Source organism: Heloderma suspectum, chromosome 3 (genome assembly GCF_057233095.1).
Source record: "Heloderma suspectum isolate Gila_16-S chromosome 3, 16-S_ref, whole genome shotgun sequence".
NCBI classification, from domain to species: Eukaryota; Metazoa; Chordata; class Lepidosauria; order Squamata; family Helodermatidae; genus Heloderma; species Heloderma suspectum.
Genome location: NC_139460.1, coordinates 294,644,593 through 294,672,379, shown reverse-complemented (window position 1 = coordinate 294,672,379; position 27,787 = coordinate 294,644,593). Strand labels below are relative to the sequence as shown.

At 45.1% G+C, this 27,787-nt stretch overlaps 1 protein-coding gene across 1 annotated transcript in view; it reads left to right on the top strand.

Moving 5' to 3' along the window:
• GPR149 (G protein-coupled receptor 149) overlaps positions 1-20,184 on the top strand; it is a 52,766-nt gene extending 32,582 nt beyond the window's left edge. The window contains exon 4 of the mRNA XM_084842048.1: positions 18,999-20,184. Within this exon, the coding sequence (XP_084698174.1) occupies positions 18,999-19,571 (573 nt within the window). The 3' untranslated portion in view covers positions 19,572-20,184. The remainder of the gene's footprint in view (positions 1-18,998) is intronic.
• The last annotated feature ends 7,603 nt before the right edge of the window (positions 20,185-27,787 follow it).

The following is a 27,787-nucleotide window of genomic DNA, read 5'->3' as shown; positions in this document are numbered from 1 at the left end:
GTTCGGCGGGGGCGGGGGCAGCGGCCGGTCTCCTGATCGGCTGCCGCCGCCGCCATTACAAAATAAAAAAGTAAAAACACACACACACACCCGTGATAGGCTACGTGACGATTTACGTAGCCTATCACAGCTAGATTTCCAAAGTCAGCCGTGATAGGCTACATAAATCGTCATGTAGCCTATCACGGGTGTCTTTGGGGGAAAAAAAAAAGCGTACGCAAATGGCGGCGGCCCATGGGTGCCACCATTTGTGTTCCTTATTTTGGCACGTCTAGTCTACGTAAAGATTTATGTAGACCACTACGGCGAAAATAAGGGCAACGCAAATAGTGTTCCCTTATTTTCACCGTAGTCTACGTAAATCTTTACGTAGACTAGACGTGCCAAAATAAGGAACGCAAATGGCGACGCCCATGGGCCACCACCATTTGCGTACACGCTTTTTTTTTCCCCCAGAGTCACCCGTGATAGGCTACGTGACGATTAACGTAGCCTATCATGGCTGACTTTGGAAATCTAGCCGTGATAGGCTACGTTAATCGTTACGTAGCCTATCACGGGGTGTGTGTGTTTTTCCACTTTTTCTTTTGTGGCCGGGGAGACGGGGAGCTTCTCCCCAGCCTGAGTTTTGGCCGGGCGAGGTGGGGCGCCTCCCCCCCCTCACCTGAACTTTGGGGGGAGAAGCGAAGCACCTCCCCCCCCACCGTGAAGCAAGCTGCGGGACAAGGTAAGTCCCTTTCGTACATCCCTAGTTGGCTGGAGCATTGGGCTCTGCCCCAGGGGCCGACTCAGATTGCCAGGAATTTTTAAACATTTAAAATCAAAAGCAAGTAACCCAAATGGGATTCCTGCACTTAAATTATCCCCCCTTTTTTTAGTGTACATGAGTTGAATACTGAGCCAAAGGCTGAAGTGACTAATATTACTGAGTACCCCTCTTCTATCCTGCTCCCCCCTCCCTCCCACAATTTATTTATTTATTTATTTATTTATTTATTTCTATACCACCCAATAGCCGAAGCTCACAAGCTTTTTCACCTCAAGACCATACCCACTTTTGAGGTAGCTGTATCTGTGACCATGGAGGGAGGCCATATCTTCTAGTGGGAGGCCCAAATATCAACTCCAACTACCACAAATGTCCTTTGGACCTGAACATGAGAAGAGCATGCTGGATCAGACCAAAGGTCTATCTAGTCCAGTGTTCTGTTTGTGGGAAGTCCACAACAGAACATGGATGCAATAGCATCCTCCTGCACATGTACCCTAGCAACCGGTATTGAGAAGTACGCTGCCTCTGAAACTGGGGGTTATATATAGCTATCATGACTAGTAGCCATTGATAGTCATAGAATCATAGAATAGCAGGGTGGGAAGGGGCCTACAAGACCATCGAGTCCAACCCCATGCTCATCAGGGATGTACGAAAGTCACTTATCTTTTCGACGGGGTGATTTGCGGTGGGGGGGGCACTCTGCACCTCTCCCCGAAATCCTAACTTGGCCGGCTCCGCTCTGCGGCAACTCCGCAAAGCTGCTGGCCGGGTGCATTCGCAGGCGCTGTGTGGAGCCTGCGGACGCAAATGGTGGCGGCTAAGGCAGTCGCCATTTGCATTCCTGTTTTTTGGCCGTGATAGGCTACGTAAATATTTATGTAGCCTATCACGGCAAAAAAACCAGGAAAGCAAATAGCGGCCGCTACGCCATTTGCGTTCCTGTTTTTTTTTGCCGTGATAGGCTACGTAAATATTTATGTAGCCTATCACGGCAAAAAACCAGGGGCGCAAATGGCAGCCGCTATGCCATTTGCGCCCCTGTCTTTCGCTGTGATAGGCTACGTAAATATTTACATAGCCTATCATGGCAAAAAAAGGGAACGCAAATGGCGGTGGCTTCAGCGGCCGCCATTTGCGTTCCCTTTTTTTGCCATGATAGGCTACATAAATACTTACGTAGCCTATCACGGCAAAAATAGGGAAGCGAATGCAAAGCAGTGTGAACAGTACCAGGTAAGTGTCCCGTTTTGCATGCCTTTTGAGGGGTGGGGGGCTTCCTTCTGCCAAGGATTTCGGGGGGCTGAATGCACTGGCATTCAGGCTCACCAAGATCTGTGGTGGAATTCTCTGACATCCCTATGCTCAATGCAGGAATCCAAGTCACAGCACCCCTGACAGAGGATGACTGTCCAGCCTCATCTTGAATGCCTCCAGTGGAGAGCCCACTACCTCCCTAGGTAATTGGTTCTATTGTCGTATTGCTCTAACAGACAGGACGTTTTTCATGATGTTCAGCCAGAATCAGAAGGTTTTTCATGATGTTCAGCCAGAATAGCCAATCCTCTAGTTCCTTCCTCTACATTTTGTAAGAGGAAGTTATCTGCCACACAAGTCAGGAATGTCCTGGAGGGGCCATGTTTTGCAGAATTTGTCACCCAACAAATATCGGGGAAATTGAAGTCCCCCATTACTACTACATCATGCTTCCTTGAAACATTGGCAATTTGCTTTTCAAAAGTTTCATCCTTGTCTTCTCCTTGATTGGGTAGCCAGTAGTAGACTCCAACCACCATGTTCCTTTTATTCTTTGCTCCATTTATTTTAACCCAGATGCTCTCGATGGGGCTACCAAGCTCATCCTCCTGTATTTCTGTGCAGAGATATGTATTTTTCACATATAGTGGAACCCCACCTCCCTTTCTGTTCCTCCTGTTCTTTTTGAGCAAATTATATGCTTCAATTGCTGTATTCCAATCATGAGAGTCATCCCACCAAGTCTCAGTTACACCTATCAAGTCGTAATTTCCCTCCTGTATTAAGAGTTCAAGTTCGTTTTGTTTATTTCCCATACTCTGGGCATTAGTATATAGATATTGAAGACCATGTGCTTCATGGTCTGGCTTTCTTCCTACATGTTTGTGAAGACTATTATTGGGCGCTATTAGAGCTGTTCTCTCTGTTGCGGTGCATGAGCCTTTGTCCATTGTTACCCCCAACTTTGTCTCCCTTCCCCATAGGATTCAGTTTAAAGACCTCCTGAGAAAGTTCTTCATGCTATGGCCAAACACATTCTTCCCAGCCTTTGTGAGGTGCAACCCATCCCTTGCCAACAGTCCATCCTCCAGGAAGTATAGCCCGTGGTCCCAGAATCCAAATCTTTCACGTCAGCACCACCTTCGTAACCAGTCATTCACGTGGAGTATTTTTCTTTCCCTTTCTATCCCTCTTCTAACTACTGGAAGGATGGATGAGAAAACTATCTGGGCCCCAAAGTTCTTGAGTTTCCTTCCCAAAGCTTCGAAGTCTGACGTGATCTCTTCGTAGCTCCGCTTGGCGGTATCATTTGTTCCCACATGGAAGAGAAGAAAGGGATACCTGTCAGTGGGCTTTATGAGTGCAGGCAACCCTTCAGTCACGTTTCTAATCCATCCTCCCGGGAGCATACCTGGCAAGTCCACGGGTCTTCTTGACATACTTGGGTTTCAATCCCACTCAGCAAGGAGTCTCCCACTATTCCTTCTCCTCTCTTCTTGTTGCTGTAAGCCTTGGTTTCATCGCCTCTGCTTGACTGACCTTCAGCCTCTTGCTCCCTCTCTTGTGGGATCATGTGGGATCCCCTGTCATTCTTTCTCTGCAAGCTGTCCTCCATTCTCATCCTCAAGTACCTGGAAACGGTTCCAAAGCTCCACTGCTTCCACTGCTGCAGAGTGGCATCTACTTCTTCTGCTCCTGTCACGCTTTTCCAAGGAGTATCCTCTACTGCATTTTTCCTCACCTCAGCATTTCCCACTTCTGCCTCAGCTTGCTGTTGCTCTTCAAGCTTCTGTTCTTCATGTTGCTACTGTAGTTCCACCATTCTGTCCAAGAACTCTTCGTGTTCTCTTATTCCCCAGAAGGTCGACAGTCGCTGCTCCAGTCCTCTTACTTTTTCTTCCAGGAGCGTGATCAACTTGCACTTGTTGCAGGTGTAAGCCATGTTGTTCTCAGGCAAGAAAACAAACACTGCACACACCTTGCAGGTCACCACCAGTGGGGAGTCTTGTCCTTCCATAGCCTCTTTTCCCTTTTTGTGTCTAACTTTCTGATTGTTATAGAATAGCCTGTGTCTGGTCCTCTACTCACTGGAGGTTAAAAACAGTCCCACTGGTATGGAAGTGTGTGTTACAAGAAAAATAAAGGGAAAAAAGTGTTTTGTTTTTTAAAAAAATCTTAGAGGCCTCCCCATTGGCCTCCCCTTCTGAACTCCCCTGGCCAACTCCTGTTTGCTCCTCCTGTTCTCTCATTCTGATTGCTCGCTCTCTGGGGAGCTTGCTTGCTTCTATAGTCCCTAGACCAGCTGGAGCAGCTTCCTCTGCTCTGCTCAGCTGAGCTGGGAGGCGGGAAACAGACTGAAACTTCCTGCCCACACAGCTGCTGGGAGTACTCAGGCCACCCCCCCGTCCCAATTCAGTAGTCTTGTCAGAGTTTCTCCTTGCCAGCAGAACTTATCATACAGGTGGTAGACTGGGAAATAGCATTAATAATTTTCACTTGATGAACAAGAATTTGTTCCTTGCAGTGAAGGCCCAAGTCAAGAGAAAGACAGGCAGACAGATGTAAAAAGAAGAAGCATGCTCAATATGATGAAGGATTTTGAAGAATTATATTTCTCACTGAGTAGCTTTTTCAGTTTATGTGAGCGAAATGGTTCCAGGATTCAAAGAGATGATAGTTGCTTCTTAACTAGTGCTTTTGCTGAACAGAGTAGGTATTACTACAGATATTTGTGTAGATGTGTTAGACTCAATCTAAACTCCCCTAATCTGTTAGGAGTAAGTCTGATGGCAGGTCTGATCTCAGAAGCTAAGCAGGGTCAGCCCGGGTTAGTACTTGGATGGGAGACTTCCTGGGAATCAGGCTTCCTGCACTGAGCAGGGGGTTGGACTCGATGATCTTGTACGCCCCTTCCAACCCTATGATTCTACATTTATGTCTATGTTAGGACCACTGAGAATTCCACACATTGCTTTAGGGCACAATCCTATGTGTGTTTAGACAGCGAAAAGGCCTAAAACTCCCAGCATTCCCCAGCCAGCATGGCTGGCTGAGGAATGCTGGGAGTTGTAGGCCTTTTCTCTGTCTAAGCATGCATAGGATTGCACCCTTAAGAAGCTGTGCCAATTTTTCTCTTAACTTACAAGCTCATCCGCCAACTGCTGCAAGCCAACTTCTTTCAAGAGACTCTGTTATGCACATAGAAGACTCTGTTATGCACATACACCTTTAGGCCCACAACAAATGGCAGGAAACATGATGGACTGAATGTTTTATCTCCTTCAGTGAGTTTTGCTGCTGGGAAGACATTGTGGTAAATACAGGTTGGGGTAAATAAGCCACAGCACAGCTCACCAGATTGTCAATAAAGATGTCAGAAAATGACACTTGCTCAGCTGATGTATAGACCTGGAAGCTGAACCAGCTCACTTCTCACACTATATCTGTAGGCAATACTCATTTGTTCAGTCAGTGCAGCATTTGCTACGAATGTGCTTCCAGTGTGGGGCTTACCTCCTATAATAGGTTCCTTCATTTCCCAGGAGGGCAGAATCCTGAGGCAACTGCTGTACCAAACAACCGCATTGAGAGGAAAATTCCATCACCCACGGCTTCTCCCATAATAAATCATTGCATTCCATTCTAAAACTGTCTGTATTCATTTCCCAAAATGCTTATCTTCCAGGATATTTTTTCCCCAGTATTCTTAATACTCTTTTAAAATTGGACACATGATTAGAAGCATTTGAAGGATAAAATAGGATAGAAACAGTGGAGGCTGGTGGATCCTAAGTCATTGGGGCAGTGAATCTGCTCTGGGTTTCAGTCAGAACCAGTCAGAACTCTAAAGGAGTTATCCAAAGTGTGGATGCCTGGAGTAGATTCACCACCCCACTGACATCAGAGCCATGAGCCTCCACTGGCTAGAAACTCTGAAAGCAAAGAATTCATTTGTGCAGCAGACAAACCCATGCAAATGTTAACAGGAGGTAAATTTAGCTTGTATGGCTTGTCTTTTGGAATGCCCCCGCTTTTCCTTTGAATGTGAATTTGCTTTCAAATATAAATGTGGACAGCTTGCCATTGTTCTGCTTGATCCCAGCTTTCCATCCCATTTTGGATGGCCTCTGATATTCCTGTCACTCCTCAAGCAGCTCTGGATTTATTGCAGGCTCTTTAGTGAAGACAGCACTTATGCTGTGTGTGTGTGTGTTCACGTTTTAGTCATTTGGAAGACTAACTCTTTATTGCAAGGGAGGCAGGAAACAGGAAACATTTTACATGCTTTCTAAAAATAAAGTTGTACTTTACATTCCTTCGACATTACTGGGAGGTCAAAATCATGTAGCTCAGCCTTCCCCAACCTGTCACCCTCCATATGTGTTGGACTACAACTCCCATCATCCACAGCCAATGGCTATGCCAGCTGGGACTAATAGGAGTTCTAGTCCAACACACTGGGCGGCCACCAAGTTGGGGAAGGCTGATATAGCTTATTACTGGCTTTATCTTATTTCCAGTGTGCTTACATTTGTGACTGGGTTTCTTTATGTGTCCATTTTTATCCATTAATGGGCAAGCACCTCTTTATGCATAGATGTATAATGATATTCATGTTGTTAGTCCTCCTTAGTTGCTTCTCCTACTCCCATCCCCACAGTCCTACTCACATGACATCTCTGCATTCAGTGAATGCATGGAGAGAGGGGCACAGGATAGTGGCCCCTACCTCTGCCTGCACTTTCACATGTTCAGCCAAAGGTCTGAACAGAGTCTATGCACATACACTTGTATGCACAATCAGGAATTCTGCCTTTTGGAGGTTTCCTGATTGCATGGAGAGAACCTTCATTCACAGAGCTTGACACACTCAAGCTCTACTCAAAACTTCACCTGCCACATGACTGGGGCAGCAGCCCTCACTTCATTTATCACGTTGCCTTCTTCTCTTCCATATTTCCCTCCCCCCCAAGGCCCACTTTCAATTGCTTTAACTAGACATTTCTGCTCTCAAAGCAGGTTCCCAATTCTATGCCCCATTTTGTAAACCCACAAAACATTCCAAAAGATAACCTGGGAGATAAATGAACTCAACAGATGCTCTTCTAGAAGATGCTGTTAATATTGGGAGCAAGTGAAAAATGACCATGACCTTAAAGGGTACCGCTGCTGAATTTGAAGTTCTCAATGCTCATATAGGGTTTTTCTACATGAGGCTTTAAACCTACCACTTTACCAAGGCTTCTGCTTCTGGATTCTCTGTGGGATAAAGATCTGCTCCTCTACACATTTATTCCCGGGATTTTTTTCCTTCTCTGCCTTTCTATACATTTCATTAAATAGCCTCTAGGTGGTGCTGTGGTATAGTGGAATTGCACAACTACACTAGGGTTTCATTCCACCTTTCTCTGATTTTTTTTTAAACCCACTAAAATGGTTGCGAAAAATGGGAGAGGCTCTGGAGGATGACGATGTTGTCTCAGCATCCATAACTATCGTGAGTGAAGAATCACGAGTGCGCAATAAAAGCCTTGTGTAGAAAGGCTCATATACTGTTATGTAACACACATATTCTCTTTCTCCTGCTGGCTGCTGTTGTCCAGTCAACAGCATCCAGCCAGATCACATGTGTCCTATTTCTTCTCCATCACCTGAAGTTTCAGTGGCTGTATATGACAGTCTGTGTTAGGCTGCAGAAGAGGAATTAAGGGGCAAAACTTGATATGCACAAGGGCATTGGGGTGTGCATGGCCCATCTCCACTTTGAGACCTCATGTGTTTCAAATAACTTGTGAATAGGGTTTAAATCTGCTTAGGAACTGGGACAGATGCCAAGCCACCTCTATAAGTTTCCAGATTCAAGGTCATAGTAATCACTGGCCAGCTAGAGTTGCAATAATATTTTAAGAACCCCTGCTGGCTTTCAGATTCTAGACCAGCATGACTAGATACAATAACTATAACCAATTTATGCACTGCAGATTAGAATTCTAATGCTAACATTGGCAGATGAGACTGGTGTAATATATTAAACTAGGATGGTGCTAAACTACCCAGACCTTGGAGGGGGCGGGGATCAGCGAATAAAAAGAGATTTTTCATTAGAAAAGAATTTCCCATTTAGAAAATCACTTCCTTCTCCCATACGCAAAAGCATAATTTCGCTGATGCATTTCAAGGCTTGCCATATAATCTCAAGTATCTTGCTCTGATCAAGAGCTAAATAAGCAGATTCTGCATTACTTTCTTTCGTCCTCCTCCTCCTTTTTTTAAATAGAAGAATATTTCTAATTATGTTTTTAAAGAAATAAATGTGTTGCATAATGTGTGGAAGAAGAAATATGAGCAATTGGTTTATGGAGTCTTAATGCTTCTTGAACTAATATTACAAATATGTTTTGCAGTATAATGTACATAGAGTAGAACCTGCTAAAGGAAAAAAGAATTATGCCTAAGGTATTTCAAATTAAGATGTGATGGTGGTGGGTGGTATCAGTTTCTATTTTTCCCCAAAAGAAGAGTTACTTTCTCTCCTACCTTTAGGTGTTTTCTTTTCGGATTTAATCATATCGTCCTTATAAGCAATATTTTTCTTCTACATTTGTAATAAAACAGTAAAGGCTGGTGGCTGATTCCGCTGGGGCTGTAAATCCGTTCTGGGTTTCGGTCAAAACCAGCCAGAACTCTAAAGGAGCTATCCAAGGTGCTTGCCCCTATTCCCAAAATAGGTTCAGTGCTTTGGATGGCCCCTTTAGAATTCTGGTTGGTTCTGAATGAAACCCAGAATGGATTTATAGCCCCACCAAAATCAGAGCCACCAGCCTCCACTGTAGTACAATGAAACCCCGTTCAGGTGTTTGGAAGCAGGGGGAACTGAATGTGGGAAGGGGCTTCCAATAATAACCCATTTCGCCCCTTCCTTTAGATGCTGAATTGCTGATGTGCACACTGGCCATGCCCAATGCACAAACGGCATCAGTCTGAAGGGGGTTTACGCACATATGGATGCACATGGTTGATCTGCTACATGTCCTCATGGAGGAAGCCCTACATGTATATATCAGGGGTGTGCACCAACCGCAAGGTTCAGTTTGGCCCCCAATTTGGCAAGTCAGAAAAAGAGCCCCATTCCACTCAGACTGATTTGGTCCCTGCCCACTTCGACTCAGGTCCAACTCTGAATCTCAGTTCAGAATGCCATATCTGAAGGTGGTGGTTGTGGAGCATACAGTGGCGGAGACAGAAGGACTTGAACATCCAAAATTTCCCAAGCAAACACCCAAAGATTACACACTCCCCGATCCCACAAATCCCACCAAAGCTGTTCCTGGCAAAGCAGACTGAACACTGGAAACCGCTACAATATAGACTGGTGCTGTTTTAAAAATAATATCCTGCAAGTCTTCATGGCTGGAAGAACTCCTCCTTCCTCGGTCAACACACAGCCTACAATGGTGGGAATAGTGGGAGGATCCTAATCCCTCCTGGCTCGCAGATTAGCTCAATAGAAGAGGAGTACTTGTTCAGAGAGCACCTGCTTTGCTGGCTGGTCATGGCAGGGGGAGGGGGACTGAGGAGTCCAAAAATATCACAAGAACAGAGCCAGATACCCTCAAATTGTTCAGCTGGACAATGGGGCCATATACATTTTGAGCATCTTCATCAAATCAGTGTAGCTCTCCAGGCTTCAAACTGGAAAGATTTTTATGTACCAGTTGTGCCTACCATTGGAGACCCAGTTTCTGGGGGTGAGAGCAGGCTTTTCATTTCTAACTGAGATGCTGAGTTACCTTAGACCCAGAGAGCTAGATTCAGAACATGGTAAGCTTATATATATATATATATATATATATATATATATATATATATATATTCATATTCAGCAGGCAGGCAGCCTCCAGAGTACAGGGGATAGGATCGCTGGGAGGATCCCCCCACTGCTCAGCAGTGGGGGAAAGGGAGCATGGTTGAATCCTGCTGCCAAGCTGCTGACAGAGCAGAGATCACTCTCTTCCTCCATGGCCAAGTTTGTTACACTTCTGTGCTGCATGGTGAGAAAGGGCATCCATGTAAAATTGCCTTAAACTGAGAGCCGGTGTATAGTGGTTAGTGTTGGACTAGAGAGACTCGAGTTCAAATCCCCACTCATCCATGGAGTTCAGGAGGTTGTTTTGGGCCAGACTAGTCTGCATCTCTTTCTCAGACTAGTCTACTTCACAGGGTAATTGTGAGGACAAAATGGAGGGAGGCATGTATGTCGTCCTGAGCACCTAGTAGGGAGGTTGGGATATAAATGTAATACATTTTAGAATTCACATCACTGGTTCATCTAGCCCAGGGGTGTAATTCCCATCAGCCTTAGCCAGCATAGCCAATGGTGAGGGATGATGGGAGTTGAAATCCAACAACATTTGGAGAATCACATATTCCCCACCCCTGTTTTGGTCCTGCATGACTGGTCTCACATGAATGGTCTTAGCCCTTCATCAGAAACAGTAGCAATGTGCAAGAAGCAACTGGATCCATCGTGATGACAGATCTCCCTTCTGTTCAGCAAGAATTCACTCTCATTGAAGAATCCCAAGAATGTTCTCTTGGCCTGTGAAAAACAGTCCTTTCTTCCAGAAATCTAATTAAACAAGCCTGAAGCCATCATCTCACCATGGACTCCATCTGTGTTACAGCAATCCATCTTCATTTATCTCATTTTTCCATGCACTTCAGATGTACTAAGTGGATTTTCAGGCAGAAGCTGTAGGCTGTGTGTGTGTGTGTGTGTGTGTGTGTGTGTGTGTATATATATATATATATATATATATATATATATATATATATTAACAGAAATGTAGACATGCAGAGACTGAGGCTGCTTCCAGACTGAAGGGCTTCTGGCACTACCAGTCAGAAGACACTGTGCCGTTGTTCCTCCTTAATGGATTTTTGTGGAAAGAAAAAATGGCGGGAGAAACAACGGGAAAACACGGGAGTGTGTTACACATGGAAGACAATGATGTCGGGACCCCATAGAATTCTGTGAAGGAGACAGGCAAGTGCATGGAAAGAGCCTTGTCTGGAAGCACCGTCAGTGCGGAGGAACCCACAGTGTTTGCAGCAGGAGCATTGAGAGCATGAGGTGGCTGCCTAGGGTGCCACAGCTCTGCCTAGAGGCAACCTCAGCGGCTGCCTGGGGCACAGCAGTGCACCCAGATCTCATACAGGCCATCTAGAACTGCATTTCGAAACTTCTTCACCACCTGGCTTGCCAAGCTCCGTTGTGAGACGATACTCTCCTTTCTGCCTTTTACAGACAATTCATTTTTACAAGCTATTCCATTCCTATGGAAAGGAATCTTAGGGATGTCAGAGAATTTCTCCACGAATCTCCAGGAGGCCAAATGCCAACGCATTCGGCCCCCCGAAATTGGTGAAGAAACGGTCCGCCCCCCCGCCACCCCCCCGGATGTGACTTACCTTCGGTGAATGTCCCTGGCGGCAGTGGCTCCTGGAGGCAGGGCGGCGGCGGGGCGGCAGCGGCGGCTGGTCTTCCGACTGGCTGCCGCCGCCGCCATTTCCAAGTAAAAAAACAACAACAACAAACGTGATAGGCTACATAAAGATTTACGTAGCCTATCATGGCTAGATTTTCAAAAAAACACCGTGATAGGCTACGTAAATCTTTACGTAGCCTATTATGGCTGACTTTTGGGGGGGGGAAGCGCGTACGCAAATGGCGGCGCCCATGGGCGCCGCCATTTGCGTACGTGCTTTCCCCCCCCCCCCAAAGTCAGCCGTGATAGGCTACATAAAGATTTACGTAGCTTATCACGGCTGACTGCAGGCCAGGGACGCAAACGGTGGCAGCTACGGCTGCCGCCATTTGCATCCCGGCAGGAGAAGAACTTTCGTGGCCGGAGAGGCAGGGCGCTCTCCCCCCGGCCAGAATTTCGGCGGGGAGGGACGGGGCGCCTCCTCCCGCCCAGAATTTTGGGGGGAGGGACAGAGCGCCTCCCCCCCACCGCGAAGCAAGCTGCGGGGCCAGGTAAGTGACTTTCGTCCATCACTAGAAAGGATAGAAGAAAATAGGCCCCAGTCACAGGATATGGGCTAAAAACACACAGGGGGGAAAGTCCTTGATGCTCCATTTTTTGCTGAGGGACCTTTTAAAGCAACCTGCATGTTCTGTCATTTCTATTCAGCGTGGAAGACTGGCTCTTAACATGCCTACCTGGCAATCAAAGAGGGGGCTTCCAGATGGGGGGCTCTTTGCAGGAACAATTGGGAGGCATGGCACAGGTGCTCTGTCCTTTTCACCATTCTCAGTTCAGGTGAAAAGGCAGAAGAACCTGTAAGAAAACACGGGAGGGTCACAAGTAGAAGACAACAGCATCTCGACACATGCACCCCCCCCCCATATGCTTCTGTGAATGAGGCAGAGCGATGGCATCATAAGAGCTTTGTCTGGAAGTGCCCATAGTCAGGGGTGTAGCAGTAAATGTTGAAGTGCAGGCAGTCATCATGACAAGTCCCCATGGCCACACCCTCAAGGAGAGTCCAAACATATCAACAGACCAGTCCTGGCAGTTTTCATCTCCATCAGGAGATGGCCTTTGGTAAAGCTAATGGGTCTTAATTGCCCATTCAAGGCTAAGCCACCGCAAAATGCTTTGCATCACAACAAGGAACAATATATTGTTGCTGGGAAAATTCATTCCCCAACCCAAGCCCGCCCCCAGCTCCGGTGAGGATTGCAGCTACGCTCAGGGGGAATGGGGAAGTCTGAGCAGGGTGGGTGGTAATGTCAGCATCCCCGCTAGTCAAAAAGCACCAGTGCTATGTCCCTGGGAGGAGCCCTGGCTCCAGTACAACACTGCCCACAGTCCATTCATTTGTCTAAAATAGCATCTTCTTTAACCAGCAGGCTGTGAGACTTTCCTGTTCAACCATGTATACGCTGGCTGTTCACGCAAGGTTTTTTTAATGGCTTGTTATTACTTATATTGTACACTGCCTGGAATCTCTTGTGACGAAGAGCAGTTCAGAAATATTTTCATTCAATCCATCCATCCATCCATCCATCCATACATCCATCCATGGCATGCCACTGGACATAAACCCTTACGGCACCATCCTATGCATGTTTAGACCGAAAAAAGTCCTACAACTCCCAGCATTCCCCAGCTAGCATGGCTGGCTGGGGGATGCTGGGAGTTGGAAGGCTTTTTTCATTCTAAACATGCATAGGATGGCACCCTTATTGGCATTACCAGATCCCTATTTGTTGGAACAGGTTCTGCTTCACTTAAGTCATCATCTGGGTAGGGAGGAGCAGGCAAAGCCCTACCAAATAGCCTTTCTGGTGCACATAATTAAGCATGTAGAGCAGACTTCCCCAACCTGGTGCCCTCGAGATGTTTTGGACTTCGACTCTCATCAGCCCCAGCCAGCATGGCCAATGGCCAGGAATGCTGGGGGTCCATTTCATTTCATCTCTTCCATTTATGAGTCGCCCTGTAGCTGAAGCTCTCAGGGTGACACAAATCATAAAAGCGAAAATAAAACCAATGATAAAATCACATAATAAAACACATGAAAAATATTGTTTTAAAAAGTGGCAACAGAAATCCAGCATTTAAAAGAGATAAATAATGGAGCAGCTAAAAATAAGATTATTTTAAAATGCAGCATTAAACTTATTCAAAATAAAGCAAGTGGCAGTTAAAATGCCTTTAAAAGGCCCAAGAGAATAAAAAGGGCTTTGCCTGGTGCCCAAAAGCCAACAAAGTAGGTGCCAGGTGAACCTCTCTAGGGAGAGCATTCCACAGTTTGGGAGCTACCATAGAAAAGTCCCGCTCACGAGTAGCCACCCATTGAAAGTCAGTGTGTGCATGTTTAGGGGGGACACTCAGAGCAGGAATGCTGGGAGTTGTAGGACAAAGCATCAGGAGAGTAGCAGACTGGGGAAGGGTCATATACAGAGGGTCCCTCTCTTGTCTCCTCCTAGCTTATTTATTTTATTTATTTACAACGTTTATATACCGCTCCACATCTAAACAGATTCTGGAGTGGTGAACAACAAAAGATAAATAGAGAAAAGAATAAAACACCATATTAAAAATTTGTTGCTTTTAAAAACAATGTAACAGTAAAAGCCGTGGCTGGTCAGTCAAGGAAGCCTTCCTGAAATAAAGATATTTTCAGGAGGCATCATAAACAACATAATGTTGGTGCCTGCCTGACCTCCAGAGGCAGGGAGTTCCATAGAAAGGGGGCCACTGCACTGAAGGCTCTTCTGTGGGTGGACTCCGGTCGGGCCATAGGTCCATGCAGAACCACCAGGAGCATGACATCTGATGACCTCAGTGACCAGGCAGGTTGAGATTGCCATTCCTAGCTTGCCATCCCTTCCTGTATTTCAAAACACCCAAGCCCCCCGCCCCCTCATAATAGCCTTTTAGGTGTCTACAGCACTGCTTCTAAGAGCCACAATCTGCACTGGGAAGCTGCAGGTAAAACACTTAGGCATCGCCCCCTAGAAATGCTGTGGGATACTGTGCCACTTTTGGATCAACCCACTCATTCCCCAAGGCCAAAATTCCCCAAGAGATTGTTGTACAATGAATCTCTCTACACTCCATGGCCACCTCATAAGGACATTAAATTCCATGGTCACCTCATACGTAAACTAAACACAAGAATCCCAAACCCAAACCATGAGAATTTCTCTGAAATGTCTTCTCCTTTGAATTTTGCGAAAGCAATTTATTTTCTATCAAATTGAATGAGAACGGTAAAAAAAAATTGTGGGAGAAATGTTCGGCACAGCACTAGTTGTAACTCTTGCTTCAACGAACAGTCGTCATTAGAGATATGTCAATTGAATTAACAGCACAGGTATCCAGCCTAGATCTGCTCTTTACAGGAACTTGCCCAAAGACCAAACAAGGCAAGAGAGAACAGCAGCAAGGAAAGACAGAGAGCCTTAGCCATGGTGTTTAACATCTTTATGAAGCCACTGGGTGAGATTGTCAGGTGATTTGGCATAAGGTATCAACATGCTGATGAATTTAGGGATGTATGAAAGTCACTTACCTTTTCGAAGGGTGACATTCGCAGTGGGGGGGAGGCGCTCCGTCCCTCCCCCCAAAATTCTGGCTGGGGGGGAGGCGCCCCATCCCTTCCCCCTGAAATTCTGGCCCGGGGGGAGGTGCTCTGTCCCTCCCCCCCCGAAATTCTGGCCAGAGGGGAGGCGCTCCGTCCCTCCCCCCCCCCGAATCCTGGCTGGCCGGCTCCGCAAATGGCGGCGGCCGTAGCCGCCGCCGTTTGCGTCCCTGCAGTCAGCCATGATAGGCTACGTAAATGTTTATGTAGCCTATCACGGCTGATTTAAAAGAAAAAAAAACACTCGTATGCAAATGGCGGCACCCATGGGCACCGCCATTTGCATTCCTTATTTTCGCCGTCTTAGTCTACGTAAATGTTTACGTAGACTAAGACGTGCCAAAATAAGGAACGCAAATGGCAGCGCCCATGGGCGCCGCCATTTGCGTATGCGCGGGGTTTTTTTCTTTTAAATCAGCCGTGATAGGCTACATAAACATTTACGTAGCCTATCACTTTTTTTTTTTTAAAACTGGAAATGGTGGTGGTGGCGGCGGCCGGTCGGAAGACCGGCTGCTGCAGCCACTGCCGCCACCGAACCGCCGCAGCCGCCACTGCCAGGAAGATTCACCCAAGGTAAGTCCCATCCTGGGGAGGGCGGGGGGGCAGACCGTTCCGCCACCGATTTCGGGGGGCCGAATGCGCTGGCATTCGTCCTCCCCGAGATTCATGACAAAATTCTCTGACATCCCTACTGATGATACTCAATTCTATTGCTCCTTGTCATCTCAGTCAGGTGAGGCTGTGCAGGTGCAGATCCTGTGTCTGGACTTAGGAATGGGGTTGGATGAGGGCAAATAAATTGAAGCTGCATCCCAACCAGATGGAGGTCCTGTGGGTAGGTGGTTCCCATGTCCAAGAATGGGGTGTGCAGTCTGGATTGCCCACCCTCCCCCTTTGTCGCTTGAGGCCTGGAGGAGTGCCTTTTGCCAGGTTCATTGGTTCACCAGCTACAAGTGCCAACTAGAAAGATAGTCTGGCTATGGTGGTCCATGCTCTGGTAACCTTCAGGTTGGATTACTACAATGTGTGATACATGGGGCTGCCCTTGAAGGCAGCCTGGAAGATTCAACTAGTGCAGAATGTGGCTACTAGATTTTTAACAGGTGCAGCCAAATGGCCTCACATTACACCAGTGGAGGCTGGTGGCTCTGACATCAGTGGGTGAATCTGCTCTAGGTTTCAGTCAGAATGGTGGTTTTGACTTTTAAAGCCGGAAACACTTTGGGGCTCAAATAGCTGAAGGAACAGCTCTCCCTATACCAGTCTGCTCATGATTTAAAATCTGCTGGGAAGGTTCTCCTCAAAGTACCTTCCACATACCAACATCCCTTTTTAACAAGAGAGAGTTCTCTGTTGTTACCTGTTTCTGGAACTCCCTCCCCACGGAAGTGTGACTGGCACCAACTTTTAACATATTTTTGGCACCTGGTAAAAGAATTGTTTGCTGAGGCATTTTAGCCAGCTGGTTCATCCTTTTGATTTTTATTGCCTTTTAGATTGCTTTATGAATGTATTCTGTTTGGTCTGGATTGTATTTTAATATTATATGTCCATTTTCGGCTCTTGTTTTGTACGCCACACAACTTCAATTTAACTAGGAGTGCACGAAAGCCACTTACCTGGTCTCGCAGCTTGCTTTGCGGTGGGGGGGAGGCGCTTCGCTGCTCCCCCCGAAGTTCAGGCCGGGGGGGGAGGCTTCCTGCCTCGCCCAGCCAAAATTCAGGCCGGGGAGGAGGTGCCTCACCTCGCCCGGCCGCAAAATAAAAAGTTTTTTAAAAAAACGCCTCCGTGATAGGCTACGTTAATCGTCACGTAGCCTATCACGGGTGACTTTAAAAAAAAAAAAGCGCATACGCAAATGGCGGCCCCCATAGGGAGCCGCCATTCGCGTTCCTTATTTGGTCGCTGTAGTCTACGTAAATCTTTACGTAGACTACGGTGAAAATAAGGGCAACGCAAATAGCATTGCCCTTATTTTCGCCGTAGTCTACGTAATCTTTACGTAGACTACAGTGACCAAATAAGGAACGTGAATGGCGGCTCCCTATGGGGGCCGCCATTAGCCGTACGCGCTATTTTTTTTTTTTTAAGTCACCCGTGATAGGCTACGTGACGATTTACGTAGCCTATCACGGCTGACTTTGCAAATCTAGCCGTGATAGGCTACGTTAATCGTCATGTAGCCTATCACGGGGGCGTTGTGTTTTTTTTTACTTTTATTGGAATGGCGGTGGTGGCAGCCGGTCAAAAGACCGGCTGCTGCCTCTGCCCCTGTCGAAGACCTGATGAACCGCCACCGGGACCCACCGCCGGGAGGGACATTCGGGAAAGGTAAGTCCCGTCCCGGGGGGGTGGTGCTGGGGGCGGGGGGGCGGAGAATTTCTCCCCGAAACTACTTCGGGGGGCCGAACACATTGGCACTCGGCCCCCCGAAGTTTTGGGGAGAAATTCTCCCCCATCCCTAAATTTAACAGCACAACAGCACAACTTAGAGAAAAGCCTGTGAGCCAGCAACTCACTGGGGAAACCTTTCCCTGTTCTGCTCTAACACTGCTTCTGATTAGCTCCAGAAAATCTTACAAGGTCTGGACAACAGGTACATAGACACAGGGATATAAGCTACCCTAAATATCCTCAAGCATGATTAACAATTTGGTCCCATTCCCCCCCCAATCCCTCATGGTAATGGTGCTGCAGCCTCAGATTGGTCCTAGGGATACATGAGAATTTTGTTTCAGTTAAAAAACAATAGAGAACATGCCTTGTTAGCAACCCTGAATCCAAATACAAATGCATTTTTCAGGCAAAGGTTGCATGGTCTTGAGATTGTGATCACATTTGCAAAATGTACCTTTTTAAAAAATTGCACTTTAAAATGTGCATTTTTAAAAAGATGCTTTCCCACTTTCTAATCAATGGGGGAAAGTGCACATTTCAGTGCTTACTTTAAAAATATGCATTTTTTGCCATCGAAAATGCACACTTTTCCCATCTGAAAATACCCCCACAACATTTGTGTTCGGGGATGAGAATGATGCAAACTGAGCATTGAGGTGGACATTGGAGAACCTCAATGAACTCAAGTATTGCTGGTACTCCCATTCCTACTTCACCCCCTTGATCTCTGGGACATGGTAAAGTGTACTCCCCACCCACCCACCCACCCAATGCTTGGGTCCTGAAAACAAACAACCACTGTTTGTTTAAAATGGAAGCAAAAGCTGATCTCCTCATGACTGCACCAGGGGAGAGGGGAGTGTGAAACCGATGACCCCAAGGCTCATCCATCTAATACTAAACCACAGTTTGGTGTTATGGCCAAACAAGGCCAATAAATTGGTGCATGGGACCTTTGCTTACCTGGAACAGTTGTTGGAGAACATCAAGGGCTTCCCTTTTTTCTCCCCCTGCCCCTTTGCTTTTCCTCTTCTTTTGTACTCCACTCTCTTTTATTTCTTCATTAACTTTTATTAACTGTGTTGTGTATGGTCTCTGCATCCTGGAGTTGGGGTGCTATTAGTGTAGATGGTCTTATAAGGGGGTGGGCTGGGAAAGGGACAGGTTGAATGCATTACACAAGATCTCCGATAACAGTTTGCCTATTATACTGTTATCATTCAAAATGAAGAACTGTGAATAAAAAAATGTATTTTCATACTGTTGATTAAATCCAAGGCAGCTAAGAGAGTGGAGAGTGTGCTAAGTGTGCAGCAATGAAAATAATAAATGAGGCATAATTGACTTGTTGACAACGGATTCTTGACTTGTGGAAACAACATAAAGTAATAGAAATGTTCTTTCTTTCCAGCGTTCAGGTGGTGCCTTAGCTATTCCTTTGTGTGCGTTTCAAGGGACCGTATCTCTCCATGCGCCCACAGGAAAAACTCTGTCTTTATCTACATATGAGGTAAGCACGGAAGGACAGAAAATTACACCCACTTCAAAGAAAATTGAAGTGTATCGCTCCAAGAGTGTGGGTCATGAGCCAAACCCAGAGGATTCTCCAACCACATTTGCTGACACAAGTGTGAAGATTCATTTAGAGGTGCTTGAAATTTGTGACAACGAAGAAGCCATGGACACAGTGTCCATCATCAGTAATATCAGCCAATCATCTACCCAAGTCCGGTCTCCATCTTTGCGTTATTCTCGGAAAGAAAATAGATTCGTCTCATGTGATTTAGGGGAAACGGCTTCCTATTCACTCTTCATACCGTCAAACAATCCTGACAGCGATATTAACATATCAATTCCTGATACCGTGGAAGCTCACAGGCAGAATAGTAAAAAGCAACATATGGAGAAAGAAGGTTATCAAGAAGAGATTCAAATGTTAAACAAAGAATACAGAAAAAGAGAAGACGATGGTGTCGGCCACTAAAAAACAAAACAAAAAGAATTTAATTGACAAGTCAGATCTGAATAATTTGGGTCTTCTGAGTGAAGATACGTCATTTGGGCATCAATTTTGCTTGGACACTGAATCAGTATTAAGGATACTGACACAACCATGGAAGAAAACATTTATGACAGAATGTAAGATATGACATGACAAAGGTTGCAGTCCTGCACATTGTTAAACAGTTGTTCCCTGGGAAGACAGTTGAAAGGCCATACGGTGATGGAGACCTCCATTCTCCACCTATGGAGAGGGAGATTCACTGCTGGAAGTCTCCCTGGTGTGGTGGCAGAAAGCTCCACTGCCATTGTTGTACCGACAATGGTGGGGCCAGAAACGGGGCATTTCAGGGGCGTTATGGGAGGCAGCAGATCAACAGAATCCTAAACTCCACCTTTCCCCTGACATGCCCCTGAAAGGTCCCCGTATTATTCCAGCCATTGAAATGGCAAAGTAAGTTTCCTCCCATTGGAGTCAATGGGGAAGAATGGTTAAAAGAAACCATTAAAACACCCCACACCTCCCAACCTGGCTACAGTGAGTCAGCAGAGCTTTATGGTTGAGTGGAAACTTATAAAAGAGTTGGTGGTCAAGCAACTTCCCGTCTGTGTGTTTCTTATTCTTAAAAAAGGTTTTAAAATTATTATTAACATCTTTAAGCATAAGATTTTTAAAATTATTCTTAGAGATACACAAAACCTGAACCTTTATTTTGATTTTTCTGCTTTGTGCTCCAGGATCTCAGATATCCACAGATACCCTCTGGGCTCTCAGATAGCCTTGTTTTCAGGAACAAAGGATTAGGGATAGGGAAAAAATATGTTCAGTTTGCAATTTAATTCAAATGAACCTATCTAATTCACACTTCCCAAACCAGTACACAAACTGAAACACAGTTATTCTTTGGTATACACTCCTCTGAATTTGGTGATTCGAGTTCTCGAATTCAAAACTGTGCACAAAATGCATATATTAAGGGGAAATATGCACAAAAATGCATATATTAGAGGAAATGTACAAAATGCATTATATGAGGGAAAATTGCTTGTAAAAATGCATACAATGCAAAAATGCATACAAAATGCATATATTAGGAGAAATCCACATAAAAATGCATACAAATTTGTGAGCAAACTCCTTTAGAAAATGCAAACTGATGCAGAAACAGGACAGAATAGACTTAAGAGTGAAAAAGTGAGAAACTGAAAGAAACCAAAATTGACATATTCATCCATCCCTACTAAGGACATAAATTGGATGCACACAGGATTGTGTATCAAAACGCAGATAAGTGTGCATTACTTTTAATGAGATTTAGAACCAAATGTGCATTTGGTCCTTTACTTTCAATGGGATGTGAATCCCCATTCTTAAATTCTTGCCTAGCTTGTGCAAGAGTTTACACATCAAGCCTCTATTCAAGAAGAAGGTGGGTTCAGATAGAATCATAGAATAGTAGGGTTGGAAGGGGCCTGTAAGACTGTAAGACCTGTAACCCCCTTGCTCAATGCAGGAATCCAGTGCCTGGAGGAGAAGGCACTCAAATGGCTACTAGTCAAAATGGCTACCTCCAGTATCAGAGTCAGTATGCCTATGTACACCAGTTGCTGGGGAACATGGGAGGGTGCTGTTGCACTCATGCCCTGCTTGTGGGTTCCCATGGGCAGCTGCTTGGCCACTGTGTGAACAGAATGCTGGACTAGATGGACCCTTGGTCCGATCCAGCATGACTCTTCATATGTTCCTATGTTGTGTTCTTAAGAGGGCTAATTGGGAACTACCACACCCAGCCCGATGCTTATAAGTTACCACCCCTAAATGTCCTATCCTAAGTGGTCAACTAGGTGGGTGTGGAATGGCAAGACCAAAAGGAGTCAGCAGAATGTGCTTCATTACTGGTGCTACCCTAATCTGTGCTAGGTCTTCTGCTGTAGTTCTACAAAACCCAGACCATTCATCACACAGCATGGAAAGAAAGCAAATTATACGTTCAGTTTAAATAGTTCTAAAACAATAGAACGACTATGTTGAATTTCTAGTTTTAATGAGCACCACTCAGACGCAATTTGACTTCATACTGTCATTAAATCTGAGTAGCCAAAATTTAAGTATCAACACCCTGTAAATATGGCCACTTACATTTTGGCATTTTGCATTGTTTTGCATTGCATTATACAAACTATAATAAAGGTTCAGCAACTTTTAGCACTTACTGCTATCTGATCCAAATACTGCAGTTTACCTGAGTTGCAGTTTGGGCTCTCCACGTATCACAAATTCAGCGCAATGTCAGTCCAACAACAGAACTGGTTCCATGATGCGTGTTCAGCACAGAGCCAGACAACGGGATGCTGAGTTGTTAATGGAAGGATCTTTGCTGTGTGAACCAAGACTAATTCATTCAACATACCCATATGTGCTCTAGTGTGCACATGGCACCTGTTTGTTTGAACAGAGTAGCTATTCACTTCAGTGAAGAGGACGCCACCCTACGTACATCCATATGTACACATTGAGTTACACTTTTCATTGAAATGAATGGGGAAACCATTGTGTGCAGAGGAGTCTTCATGGGAATCTTGAGAAACCCACAAGAGATACTGAAAATCACACGTAACAGAATCGGGTTACAAGTTATCCAAATGTTTAAAGTTGGAAAGCAAGATACCTCCAGAACATTTTGTTGGCAGGGACAGCAATGAATTCTTACCTTACCTGGGGTCGTTTTTTTAGACTTCATATCAAGAAGTGAACTTTTCATCCTGCCTGTGCTGCCTCACCCCAATCCAGCCTTCCCAAACCCGGCACCCTCCAGATGTGTTGGGATTACAGCTCCCATAATTCCTAGCCAGCACGGCCATTTGTCTGGGAATTTGGGAGTTGCAATCCCAACACATTCGGAGGGGACCAGGCTACCTTAGTCCCAAACTGATGGGAACCTGAATTCATACCCACAATGCTTCCACAAACTAATAGTAGGTCCTGATTTACAATTTGGGAATAGCTACTATAGTAAGTCTAGAAATGTACCAAATCTAGTGGTGCATATATTTTGGGTGACTTATTGAAAGGTTGGGACTGCTTCAAGCAACCTATTTCCACAGGGAAGCCACAGTGCAGTGACTACAAGAGTGATCACCTAGTGGGAAATATTTAGCTGCCTAAATCAAATAACCCTTAATCTGGTCATCCTCTTACAATGGCAACAGAAGACCTGCAGGTGGCTGCCTGTGATCCACCGGTGCTCAATTTTTAATCTGTGTTGAAGCCATCCATCTGTTAATCATGATGATTAGTTTATCTTTCATTCTTCCCTGATTTTCATCAACACAAAAGAGGATTTTCAATTAGGACGTGTTTTTTTTAACCCTTCGTATTATTGATTCAGAACACCTGTCATCTCGGTTTTGCAGCTGTTGTCACATGTTGGAGACAATGAATGCAGAGAGCATTTGGGCTGGGTGTGTAGGACAGGGGTGAAGCTGAAAGCCCCTGTTTGAAGGGCTGGAGCCTTGTGTGCCCCCTTTTCTTAAAGGCCTCCAGACTTCTCACCCCAGGCAGTGCTGCCTCTTTTGCTCCTGCTTTCCAACTGGGCTTATATGTCCTATTAATTTCTTAATGGGCTACAATCAGTGGTCAAAAGTGGGTGGAAAGGCACCCCACAGACCTGTAACCATCCCACTTCCTTTTTTCTCCTGCTTCTGGTCCTGGCCCTTGAAAGTAAAGACTTCTAAAATACTTATTAAAATTCTACCTCCCATCTCAGCTCGCTGCCTCTGAAAGCTAAGCGACTGTCTGTGACTGTTCAGGCATGTGCAAGCAATAAAGATAAGTGCTGCAATCACCAATATCTGTTCGCAGAAACAGACTCGGAGCCCCTGCAAAGCTTGCAATGGTCGTACTCATGTTCTCTTATTACAAGTTCTCCAAGGAACGACTATGGAGCATCTACAGATGGGATAGCTTTGACCACTACAAGGTATAATGATGTGAGGTAGGAGATAGTTAATGTAAAGTAGGAGCATGTCTGTGGATGTACAAAAGAAAGAAAGAATAACATTTTTTAGTTTGAATCGATGTGGAATATGAGCTATGGCGGAGTACAGAACTCCACCAAGGAATTTTGCTAGGTTTACTAGAACTCTTTCCCCCAACCCTTAGTATTTGCCCCAAGCAGGGACCTCCAAATTTGCCACTAAATGTTGCTTTAGGTGAAACATGGTTACAAATTAAGAGGGTTGTATCCAATGGAGTCTGTCTACCAGCAAAATGGTGGAATGGATTCCCCCTTCCCCATGTAGCTCCTGCAGAACCTGCAAATGGGCTCCAAAGGGTTGGAGGTCCCTCTGGATCAGATTTAGGAGGCGTGGGGGTGCAGGGAAGAGAAAGCCCTGTTGCATAAGTGAAAGTCCACTCACATGACATTGGATGAACTGTAGCTAAGGATGTCGGAGAAATCTGCAACAGAACCAAAGGAGTTTGGATTTTCATGAATCTGACCCGCAGATTCTTGCCCCCTGTTGGGTGGATTCCACAGATTTGTGGACCACTTTTTCTAACTTTCCTGAATTTTGCACAAATTGCATCGTAGAAAAATACATACATTTTTTTAAAAAAAAACCTTGGTCAAAAATGCCCATTTCCCCCATAAACTAAAGCATGAAAATATGTATGTGGGGGGAATTTGTGCATTTTCGTGTGTGCAAATTTGCGCAAAATTGGAAACAAAAAAACAAATCCCGATTCCAGCAATGTGTGGATGACAGAACAAAAGCTGCCTGATAATCCGCAAAATATAGACAGAACAGATTTTAAACAATCCCTAGATCCCTAGTTGTAGCTCAGTGCGTGGACGCTCCCCTCGAAAACAAAATCACCAGTCTCATCAAAAGTGTTTTTTTCCCCCACTGAAATTTCTTAGACTTTTCCTTCAAACAACACCTTCCAAACTCAGGTTGCAATGTACGTTTAGGCAAGACTTAGCACACAATCCTATGCATGTTTAGACAGAGAAAAGGCCTACAACCCCAGCATTCCCCAGGCAGCCATGCTGGCTGGGGAATGCTGGGAGTTGTAAGCCTTTTCTCTGTCTAAACATGCATAGGATTGCACCCTTAGTGGCAATCAGGGTTGTACTGACTCCTCACCCCCAAGAAATTTCACTTGTTTTAGTTCTCTCACTGGTCCTAAGATGTTTCTCCCGAGCAGGAACCTCCAAATTAACCTCCAAATGTCACATCAGGCAAATTTCAGTGGCATCTCCAGTCCCCATGGACATGGCACATGGTTTGCCAATAAAGGCAATGACACGATGTAATTAAATCCCCTGTAACCTCTTGGGCAAAATAATTCCTGATTATGAAGTGGCAGTGGTGCCATGAAAGGGATATTTTGGGCCCAAGGCATCAGAAATACTTAAACCATCTCTGCTTTTTGAGTCCTGTTCAACTGCTCTGTTTTTTAGGAAGTTCAATATTTTGTGTAGGAAACAATTTTACAGATGATATTTTAACACTGTTAGCTGTGTTTATCTTGGGTTAGACTTTAGATGATGCATTACAATATAACATTAAAGTGGTCCTCAACTCAGCCTATTGTCAAGTACTGTACTACTGTTCTATGATTGAAAGTGAATAAATTTCCTTTTATGCCAATTCTGTAAACAGCCTTCTGTTCAGTGTCTAAACTGGTTTGTTTCATTTCCAAACTCTTGGTAAAAATTTCAGAGTGGGATTAACAAGATGTTATTTATTTGTCAATCAAGACCAACTGGCACTATGCTCAAAGGAGACCCTCCCCCCCTTCCTGTATTAGTGAATATTAGAAATGGTGCACTGCTTATCATTTTTTAGAAATCCAGTTAGATTTAAATTTTTAAAAGCCCTTTAAATATCTAATGAGAAATGATTTTGTCCTTTTCCCCTTCAATTTTTTTCCCTCCTCTGTGACCTTTAATGTGCATCAGAAGACCACAGGCCTGACATTTGTGGGCAGAAGGATGGTTGTCAAAATGACCTTTTTGAAGGTGACTTCAAAGAGACGAGATCCATCCAGCCCTGTGCAGGGAAGAAATCCCGAGAAAACATAAAAAGCAGATTCATCTTGCACTTGAGCTTACCGGATGGCAGTCGTTTTAACTACTGAATAATGCATTTCATATCACATTGAAAATTGGGAACCTCAATATTCAGAACATTCTCTGCTGGTTGGATTCTTCCACCACCATGAGTTAAATTCCTATTTAGCTGGACTACAGAGCTTAGTAAAACATCAGCCCTTGGTTGCCTGGTACATTTGGTACCAGCTTCCTTGGTATTTGGTTTAGCTTCCTTGGTAAAGCTAAACTCCGTTGCCAGCAGGGCTGGTGATCCTATTGCTAATGTGTTTGCTTTTGCAACCTGTTTGATCACAAAGGCTTGGGTGGTTAACCTACCCACAAATATATAAAGTATGATGCACACCTATACTGTGTTAAAATTATTCCTGCTTAGTCCTGGTAACTAGGAACATACACTGAGTCAGAACATTGGTCCATCTAGCCTAGTATTGTCAACACTGACTGGCAGCAGCTCTCAAGGGTTTCAGCCAAGAGTATTTCCAAACCCTACTTGGAGATGCCATGGATTGAACATGGGACCTTCTACATGCAAAGCGTGTGCTCTACCACTGAGCTACAACCCCCTGAGCTACAAAAGGCATGGTGGCAAATTCCACCCAACTTAGTGGGACTTACTTCCATGTGAAGATGCTCAGGATCAGGTAGTAAGTACACCAACTGGTTGCTAGATTGCAGTTTGTGGCCCAGTATTATGGAATATGGAATAAAATCTGTTTCTCATTTTGAAGAACCTTTCAAGAAGCTGTATTTTCATCAGACTTCTAAAGCAGTCATTAATTCATAATGGTAGATTCCTCCCCAAGTATCGCCTAACAGGTTTTGTTGTTGTGCTAATGGATGATTTCCATAAACACCTTGTAGGGTTGCAGCATTTAGCAGAATAATGAATAAAAGATTACTGTGGAGTGATAAGCAGTTGTGAGCTTTCTGTTTCTTTGCCGTGCTGCAGAGACAATGCTCACAGGCCAAATAATAAATACATAAATCATATTTTAAAAACCTCTTTTCCAAACCCATAAGCAATGCTCCATCAACTAATTCCCGAAGCACATAACCAGTGTAGTAATTATACAATTCCTACCTGCTTTGCAAGACAGGTAACAAGGCATATTGTTATGTATACCCCAGTTTATGACGATATCGTAGGAATGGTTCACACAGACTAAAAATCATCGAGTGGCTATTTGCACATGTTAATAAGCCATTGCAGATAGTTTTCTATCACTTGATGTCATCTCAGATGCACATATTCGGCTGCAAGCAATCTTATAAAGACTAGTCAAGTGATGCGTAAGTGTGCCTGAACCAGTCCTCAGGGCTAGCGATTTCTATGTTACTTTTCGATGTGGTAACACCGCCCCCCCCCATGAGGTAACCACTTTGCTGAAAGATGCTGAACACTACAGTATGCCCTTGAATGCCAAACACCAGCTCTTGCCACACGAGAGCGCATTCAGATGAAATATTCACCATGACCAGTCCAGCCTCTTGCCAGTCACTCGCTCAGGTCTGCAGTGCAATACTTCCCCTTTCTATACAACAGAACTAGGTCCAATTTCACCCAAGAAGCGGCATGCCGATCTCTTCCACAGCCGCTGTGCTGCTGCACACAAGAAGAAATATCTGCAAGGCAGCAAACATGGCTGTGAAGAGGAACAGCTGGGAGTGTGGGACTTTCATATAAGATTTCCTCCCTATAGCAGACTGGGGTTGGGGTGGAGAACTCAGCAAGAAGAGAGCAATGGGAGGCCAGACCAGAGAAAGAAGAAGCCGGCTAACCTTACTTCCACTGATGCTGGATCCATCAGGCATCCCTCAGTGTTGGCTGTCATCCCTAAGAACTGCAGCACAAGAGACACCAAGAGGAATTGCCATTGGGGAAGGCAGTAGGGCTTAGAGGTGCCAACATTATATTCTATTTATTTATATCCTGCCTTTTTTCCTCTTGCAAGGAACCAAAGGCGGCTTACATAATCATCTTCTCCATTTCATTCTTACAACAACCCTGCGAGGTAGGTTGGGCTGAGAGTCAGTGACTGGCCCAAAGCCACCCAGCTTCATGGCCGAGTGGGGACTAGAA